At 54.4% G+C, this 8,111-nt stretch overlaps 1 protein-coding gene across 1 annotated transcript in view; it reads left to right on the forward strand.

Moving 5' to 3' along the window:
* LOC102388166 overlaps window positions 1-3,411 on the forward strand; it is a 15,754-nt gene extending 12,343 nt beyond the window's left edge. The window contains exons 6-10 of the mRNA XM_025195069.1: window positions 284-389; window positions 944-1,136; window positions 1,225-1,261; window positions 2,715-2,761; window positions 3,035-3,411. Of these exons, the coding sequence (XP_025050854.1) occupies window positions 284-389; window positions 944-1,136; window positions 1,225-1,261; window positions 2,715-2,761; window positions 3,035-3,072 (421 nt within the window). The 3' untranslated portion in view covers window positions 3,073-3,411. The remainder of the gene's footprint in view (window positions 1-283; window positions 390-943; window positions 1,137-1,224; window positions 1,262-2,714; window positions 2,762-3,034) is intronic.
* The last annotated feature ends 4,700 nt before the right edge of the window (window positions 3,412-8,111 follow it).

Consider the following 8,111-nt stretch of genomic DNA (forward strand, 5'->3'; position numbering starts at 1 on the left):
GGAATTGTAAGCCATGTGTGGGAGCCGTGGACTCTGCACAGAGCTGGGGTGAGGGGAGCAGCAGAGCATGGGGATGCTGCACCCACAGCAGGGGTAGGGAGCAGGGCAATTCCCCTACTGCTGCGGCTACCAAGAAGGAGCTGCATGACCTCCCAGCTCCTGCTTCCCCCACAGCAATTGTCTCTGTCAATAAAGGGCAGAGCCCAGCCACAGCTCCTCGGCCTGCATCTTCCCCCCAAGTGCTGAGCTGTGGGTGCTGGGCCCGGCCCCCAGGCCTGGGCAGTGACCCGCCGTTCCGCCAGCCCCAGATAGAGCCGAGGGACCCCAGCACCGGATCCCTGCGGTGGAAACAGCTGCCGTCCTGCCATGGGGACATCCTCGGGTACCAGGTACTGGGCAGTGGACTCTAGTGCGTGGCCCAGCCAGGAGCCCGGTCTGCGCCGGGGGGCAGGGACTGCGCAGGGAGAGGTGGCAGGTGCAGTTGAGCATCTCCCAGGAGGCCGTAGGCACCCCCTGCTGCTCTTCCTGACATGATAGGACTGACCCGCCCACCGCATGTCTGTGCTGTCCATGATGCTCAGAGCCTGTGTTTGGTCCCTCTACTTCCTCTGCATCCAAAGAAATAACGGTGAAGGGCCGGCACTGGGCTCCTGTCAGCTCCTCATGCTGCTGCACGTGGTGGCAAGGCCCACCCATCCCTGGGACCATGGCAAACAGGCAGCCCCCTGGGAGATGTCCTGGTGCATCAGGGCCATCCTGCTGGCCATGGGATAGCTCTGGCTGGGTCCCAAGGTGGACCCCCATGCTGCCCGTGCAGCGCAGGGCTGTGGGTGGGGGCACACTCCCTCCCGGCCCCGGGGACACAGTGGGGTTCGCTGCCCCTGTTACTGAGCGGGGATCAGGGCAGGCCTGAGTCCTCCCAGTGCTGCGCTGTTCCCTGCAGCTGAACATCACGGCTTGGAGAGAGAACGATGATGGATTCTTGGAGGAGCAGGTGGTGCAGGTGAACCCATCGGTCACTGAGTACAGGCCGCCCCACTGGAGACCCGGGACCAACTACACGGTGACAGTCCAGGGCCTTACAGCTGCTGGCCTGGGGAAGGCATCGCAATGGGCCTTTGAAACGGATATCTCAGGTAATGGACTCTGCCCCCAGGGTGTGCGTTGGGGCTGAGAGTAGCCTGGAGCCCCCATATGCCAGGACCATGGGTGTCTGTGTTGCAGGGAAGCAGGAGTCCAAGCCGGCGGGGATCACGCCAGGGTACGTGGCCATCGCTGTGGTCATGCCACTGGTGCTGGCTGCTGGGGCCCTGCTGCTGTGGGTTGTGCTCTCCAGGTCAGTCTGGGGCATGTCTTAGGTCTGCTCTGCCCATCCCTGACAACTGCTGGGGGTGCAGCAGGGACAGCAGCAGGTGGGTCATAGTCCTTGGTGCTCCCTGGGGGGCTGCTCCAAGGGCAGAGGTGTAGGGACCCCAGCCCACCCCTGTGCACAGCTGCATAGCTGGGTTAGTGGTCCAGGGGACTATGACACCCTGGTGCTCACATGACCCTTACCAGGCTCTAGTCCCAGTGCCATCCAAAATCACGCCTCACATCTTGGTATCGTTTGATTAGAGGGGAGGCTGCCTAATGGGTACTCCTGGCCCTGGCTCTGGACCTTACCCAGTTTTTTCCCAAGCTAAGCTTCATTCTTTGTCCCTTTTCCTCTTTAGACTTTAAACTCCACCCCCCTACCTCCACTTTCTCGCCGCAGGCCTAGGCCTACGGTATGCCCTGAATCAAGGCTGCTAGCTGGTCTATAAACACTGGCATGCCTCTTAACACTTTAACCTAGGACAAAGCCTTCTGGAAAATACAAACTCTACCTCGTTTGGGTCCAAACACAAACCATGGCTACCTGCCTGTATGACAAGGACTCCCCTTGCCCTGGAGCTATTCCCCTGTGGGCACCAGCACCCTGTTGGCCTGCCTTCACAGCCGTCTCCAGTACCAGCTAGCAGAGCACCTGCGTTCCCCTTGCCCTGCAGCTCTTGTCCCAGCAACCTCCAGGGCCAGACTTCCCCTCTGGGCTCAAAACCTGTGCTCATACACCTCCCTGGCCCTGACCCTGGGCCCAGGCCTGGCCCTGGCCCTGCCATGCAGGTGCTTCCCTGGGCTGTCCCAGGTGTTTCCTGGTTCACCTTGCAAGCTCAGCCTCAGGGTGACTCATTGCTGCTGATCTGTGCTGTGCTCCTGTCCTGTCTCCTGTGCAAGGCTCTAGCCCACGGCGCTGCAGTAGCAATGCTAGTTCTGTGTTAAGGGCTGGCATCAGGTAACTCCCCCAGTACCACTTCTCTGGCAGCTCATAATAAGCAGCTTTATCTACCTGAGGTTCTCTCTTCTGCTCCTTCACCCTTAAAATAAAGTACCAGCCTATAAGAGATCCTTTGGCTCTCTCTTATAAGCTGGTACTTCCTCTCCTAGTCTCAGCTGTGCTGGGCTGGGCTGGGACCGTTCTTACTTGACAACCTTGTCCTCTGTTGGCCAGGAGCAGGGGGACACACCATGTTATGGGTCCCTCTGGTTACTGCAGCACAAACCCTGTGGGGACATACAGCTGCTAAGCCCCTGCCCTGCTCCCTTCCACGAGTGGTGCCAGGTCCAGGACGGTGGCACAGAGGTGCAGTTGGGCACTGCACTTTGCCCAGGTTCAGGACACTTCTTTCCTCTTGCAGGCAGCACCAAGCCACGGCAAGCAATGCAGGCCAGGAGCACCATGCAGGTAGGACCCCAGGGTCCCTCCCCCCATCCCCCACACACACACACAACCTGGCTGCTGCCAGTTCCTGGAGGCCATGGTCTGGGAGAAGTGCGGCCCCTCCTAGTTTGGGACTGCCTGAGGGGCACTGTGGTACCCAAAGCAGGGCAGATGCCAGTGGGTCCAGAACCCCCATGGCACACAAGCACTCCATTTCTTGGGGGAGGCAAGATGCACCAAGTTGCCCGTGGAGCCCAAGCTGGGAGACTGACATTTTCCTGCTTCCCCCCATCACAGAGCTGCAGCCCCAGGACCCGTCAGATATTTCCTGCTAGTTCCAGGGCCCTCTGACACCAGTGCCCTAAGCTGCAGAGAAGGGCATCCCTGCCGTGGCACTGAAGGCCTGAACCCCCACCAGGCTGGTTGTGAATGGTGACCCTCTCCCCTCTGCAGTTAAGGACTGCCCAGGAGGCGGGGCAGTAGCCATGATGAAAACTTTCAGAGAAGCTGGACCATCTGAAACTCACGCTCTCTCTCTTGGAAATCATGTTCAATGAACTGCCTGCCTCCAGAGGGAATCTCCACCTGCCTCTGGATGATACTTGTCAGTAAGTTACCTGAGATCTAACTAGATATATAGCTTGCGGTAACTCATATGCGTAATCAAAGGCTACCTGGCCACCCTGTTTGTTCTAAGGGATTTCTCTGATATTGTTCTACCCTCTACCCTATTCCCAGCCTACCCCTTGTAACCAATAAAGTTATCCTTTGTACCTAGCATGGGAGACTTACTGGGAGTGAGTCTAGATTATGCCTTGGAGTCCCTTTGGTTCGTCTGACTATTTGAAGCACTATTTGTGCTTCAGAGTGAAGGAAGAACACAAGTTCTTGCAGTGGGTAAAGACTACTAGGCCTGTGTTTCCCAGGGGACACAGGGCCAAAAATCAATCCAGACCCTGGGTGGTGGCAGTGTTACCCCCAGGGTTGCAGGTATGCTCCAGGAAGGGGGTCAGCCAGACATGAGGCATCCCAAGGGAGGCACATGGAGCCTGGAAGGTGGTTGGGCACAGTGAGGCGGGTGGCTCAACGCAGGAGCGCCCCCTACTGGCCTGCCACATCCTCCACCCACTCAGTGCAAAATCAAGTCTGAGGAATCCCAAGTCACCCCCTATCCATGGCCTCTGCCTTTCCTCCAGCTACAACCCAGCCACTGGGGGAAAACAGATACCAAAGAAGATGAGCACCAGTCCCAGCTCAAAGAAGTGTCTGCATGCAGCTCACAGCACCCCTTGGGGCTTGGCTCCGAGTGGAATGGAAGACACAACAGAAAGGGCTCGGAGGACTTAGCTTGCTTCCTTTGCAGGTCCAGCTTTTCTTCCCCTAGGGGAATCTCCTGAGTCCTCTAGTCACAGTCTGGATGTGAAGATTGATTCTGCAAGAGCTTGGTCTGTACACAACCTTGATTGCACCGAAGAAATCCCACTTCACAACAGCTTTTCTGTGTTCAAGCCTGTTGCTGATCAGGCCATCTAGTAGGATTTGTACATTTCAGGATGCAAAGGACATTTTTTGTGTTTCAACTGCCATTTTAGTGATGCCCCTGGAAGCAGCTATCCAGTTGGGTAAGATAAGGAGGGACAGCCTATGTTTGGGGCCCCTCTTCTAGCCCCTTCCCCAAATGAGGTGAGCACAGCAGATTCAAAAAGGACTGAGCAGTGATGATGACCACTGCCAAATCACCCTCCTGTCCCATTCCAAGGGTGAAGCAGCCAACAGGTGACTGCCACCTGCATGTGGATCTATGACTGATTCCCTGGCAGGTCTTCAGCTTCTCATGGTCTTCAGAAAATGTTTCCTGTTGCGTTCTATGCCTCCTGAATGTTTATTCTCCACTTCTTGCTGGCCTTGTCTCGTTACAGTCTGACACTTGATTGGCTGGCGTTTCTGCCCTTTCTCATTTTCCTCCATAGGTTTGACTTCCACTGTCAGAAAGAAACCTTTTTCCTGCTTCTCCACTGCATCCATTACCCAATACTGGCTGTTCCAATAAGATGTTCTGAAGCAGTTCCCAGGCTGCTTGCATGGGCTTCTCCTCCTCAGGACCTCTCTTCTCCCCTGTCTCATTGGCTCCTCCCTATGGTGCAGTCTCCCTTCTTCAAGGTAAAGGTGGCTGGGGAAGTTTTTGTCTTATCTTCCCTCCCATGTGGATGTCAAACCCAACCACACTGTGGTAGCTTCAGCCGAGCAGCTCAGGGACACTCACCCCTTCCCCCAAATCCTGTGCAGGACTTAGGGCTGGGTCAGGAAGAGCCTTTCCTCCTTCAAGCTGTAACACTGCCTGCTTCATAGAGCAGTTCCTTATAAAACCAAGAAATGTGGTCTCTACACCCTGTGCCCAAGGCTTCTGCACTGACAGCGGAGCATGAGGTAGCTGACAGTGCATCCCTGCCCCCAGATGAGCACTCAGTCTGTTCTCAGTGGTGCCACTGCTGGCCACCTGGCCTCTGCCTCTCTTCACCATCATCATGGTGCTTTCAGCCCAGATCTATGTTCTGCAAGGATCCCGCTGCATGCAGGTCCTGCCATCCAGAGAGCCTGCAGCCTTCCTAGCATTGGAGCCCGAGCCCAAAGGCCAATGAATCTGAAGGGCAATACATGCATCCTGTCTTCCATGTGTCAGGATGGAGCTCACAGTTTTCAAGTGCCAGTAAAAAATGTTTTGTGCGTTAGCAACCCTGGTTTCCTCAGGCAGCAAGGAAGCCTCTCCCTTCACATCCTCTTGGAAGGGAATACAATTTTTACCAGGGCGCCTGTCAGGGTAACTAGTAAAAATGGCCACAAACTGAAGGAGCAAATTCAGATTGGACAACAGGAAAAAATTATTTACAGTGAGGGTTTCCAAAATATGGAATAAGCTTCCAAGGGAGGTGGTGCAGTCCCCTTCCTTGGCAGTGTTTAAAAGGAGATTGGACAGACACCTGGCTGGGGTCATCTGATCCCAGCCCTCATTCCTGCCCAGGGCAGGGGGTCGGATTCGAAACTCTAATAGGTCCCGTCTGACCCTCACATCTATGAAACTGAAACTATGCCACTGCTATGATTTTGGCCATTTTCTATATCTTCTCACCTCTTGCTTGTCCTGAGCTCCTGAAGAAGCATTCAGAAACACTGAGAAGCAGCGTAAGGCTGAGGTCTGCCTTGGGATGTTGTAGTGACATGGCCCTGCAGGTGCCCACTCTGCCTAGTCTCGTAGCTCTGCCTGCCCTCCTGTTTGTGCAGGAACCAGCACCATTGGGTAGGACCTGACTCACGTTTGCTGCTTGGATTTTCCCACTGGTCTGGGAGCAGCCATTCCAGGAGAAGGCTGCAATCCATGTCCATGCCAGTTCCTGTGGGGTGCAGGCACCAGGCAGAGAGGTGGTAGGAGGCAGGAAGCCATGGTTTCTCCAGGAGGCAGCAGACAGCTGGGGCCACATGTGCTTCTAGGGACCAGGTCATGTTCCTGGGAGCCGCAGACGGGCATTCTCAGATAAGGGGAGAGCTGTCCCCTGCATGGGGATCCTCGAGTCTAGCCTCTGTCACTTGCTCTTGGTCTGGCTTGTGACTGGGATTGGGAGCCAGAGCTCAGGGGTCAGCCCCATCTCAGCTGAGAGCCCCTCACTGGGCTGCCATCAGCCCATCTCTTGCCTGCTCCCTTCTGGACCATGGATCTTGCCTTTTCAGCTGCCCAATGGCCTGGCTTCCTCAGGAGGTGGGAAGAGTGCTCCTGTCCCTGCCTCACCGCTGCTGGGTGGTCAGGCCAGTTATGCTCAGGTAACCTGTCTGCGTTTCACCAGCTACATCCTATCACCAGGTCAATATTCTCCACTCCCCCACCCACTCCCTACCTGTCTCACACCCATTATCTGCCATTCCCTCTGATCCTCACTGACACACATTTGCATTTTCACAGACCTGCATTTTGCATATTGACTTCTATTCTACCCTGTAGAGCACAGCAAACTCTCCCTATGCCTGAAAAAGGGTGTTTGTGCCAAAGGCTTGCAATGAACATTTTTCTCTACTATTTAGTTGGTCTACTAAGAAATATCACATCTACCCAAAGAACCTTGTCTGTCCTTCCCCTCTATTCAGACATGGTGAAGCCACAGCTGGAGTCCTGTGTCCAGTTCTGGGCTGCTCACTACAGAAAGGATATGGAAAAATTGAAGAGAGTCCAGTGGAGGGCAACGGAAATGATTGCGGGGCTGGAGTACATGATTTGTGAGGAGAGGCTGAGGGAACTGGATTTATTTAGTCTGCAGAAGAGAACACTAAGGGGGGATTTGGTAGCAGCTTTCAACTCCCTGAAGAGGATGGAGCTGGACCGTTCTGAGTGGGAGCAGATGACACGACAAGGAGTAATAGGCTCAAGTTGCAACAAAGGAGATTTAGGTTGGATATTAGGAAAAACCCTCTCACTAGGAGGGTGGTGAAGCACAGTAACAGGCTCCCCAGAGAGGTGGTGCAGTCTCCATCCTTAGAGGGTTTTAAGGCCTGGCTAGACAAAGCCTTGTCTGAGATGATGTAGTTGGGGCTGGTCCTGCTTTTAATAGCTTGTAAGGCTGGAAGAGACCTCAGAAAATCATCAGATCCATCCCCCCACACCAAGCAGGAAAGACAACTGGGGTCAGGTGACCCCAGTAAGGTGACTGTCCAGTCTCCTCTTGAAGACATCCACGGTAGGCAATTTCACCACCCCATCCCACCCCCCTTTGAGCAAGAGTTGGTCTAGAATGGGAATCATAGACAATGAGGGTTGGAAGGGACCTCAAGCATTCACATCTAGTCCAGCCCCCTTCTCAGAGCAGGACCAGGACTAGGTGACTCCTGATGCCCCTTCCAACCCTCATTGGGCACCTGTACACACCACAGGGTTTAATCCTCACTAAATTAAGTAGGTTTATAAAATTTAAACTTGTTTATGTCAGAGCACTGCATCAGTGTTTGCATGCCCTAGGTTTTCAAATGAATTAAGCTTTAGAGAATCGCATCAGTTTTTGTATGCACTAGATTTTCAAAAAAATTCAATTCAGTCCCCAGCCAGCACCACAGGAGAGTGATATGGCCAGCGCCTCCCTCCCTGGCCCAGGGCCCAATACCCCGTGACCTGCCATGCAGCTGTGGTAGCAGGGAGCCAGCAAATGGCACAAGGGGGAAAAAAGCAGAAGCAATTCAAAGGGGTGAACTGCAAAAAAGTCACAGTGCTATCTGGTGGACATAGAGGTTCATTACTAGACGTGCACTGATACATCAGTCTGATATTGGATCAGCACTGATATAAAGAAAATTGCCTCTATCAGAAATCGGCCTGACGTGGCCAATAATTTGGCCG

The sequence above is a fragment of the Alligator sinensis genome, unplaced genomic scaffold (assembly GCF_000455745.1).
Source record: "Alligator sinensis unplaced genomic scaffold, ASM45574v1 scaffold595_1, whole genome shotgun sequence".
In the NCBI taxonomy this organism is placed as follows: domain Eukaryota; kingdom Metazoa; phylum Chordata; order Crocodylia; family Alligatoridae; genus Alligator; species Alligator sinensis.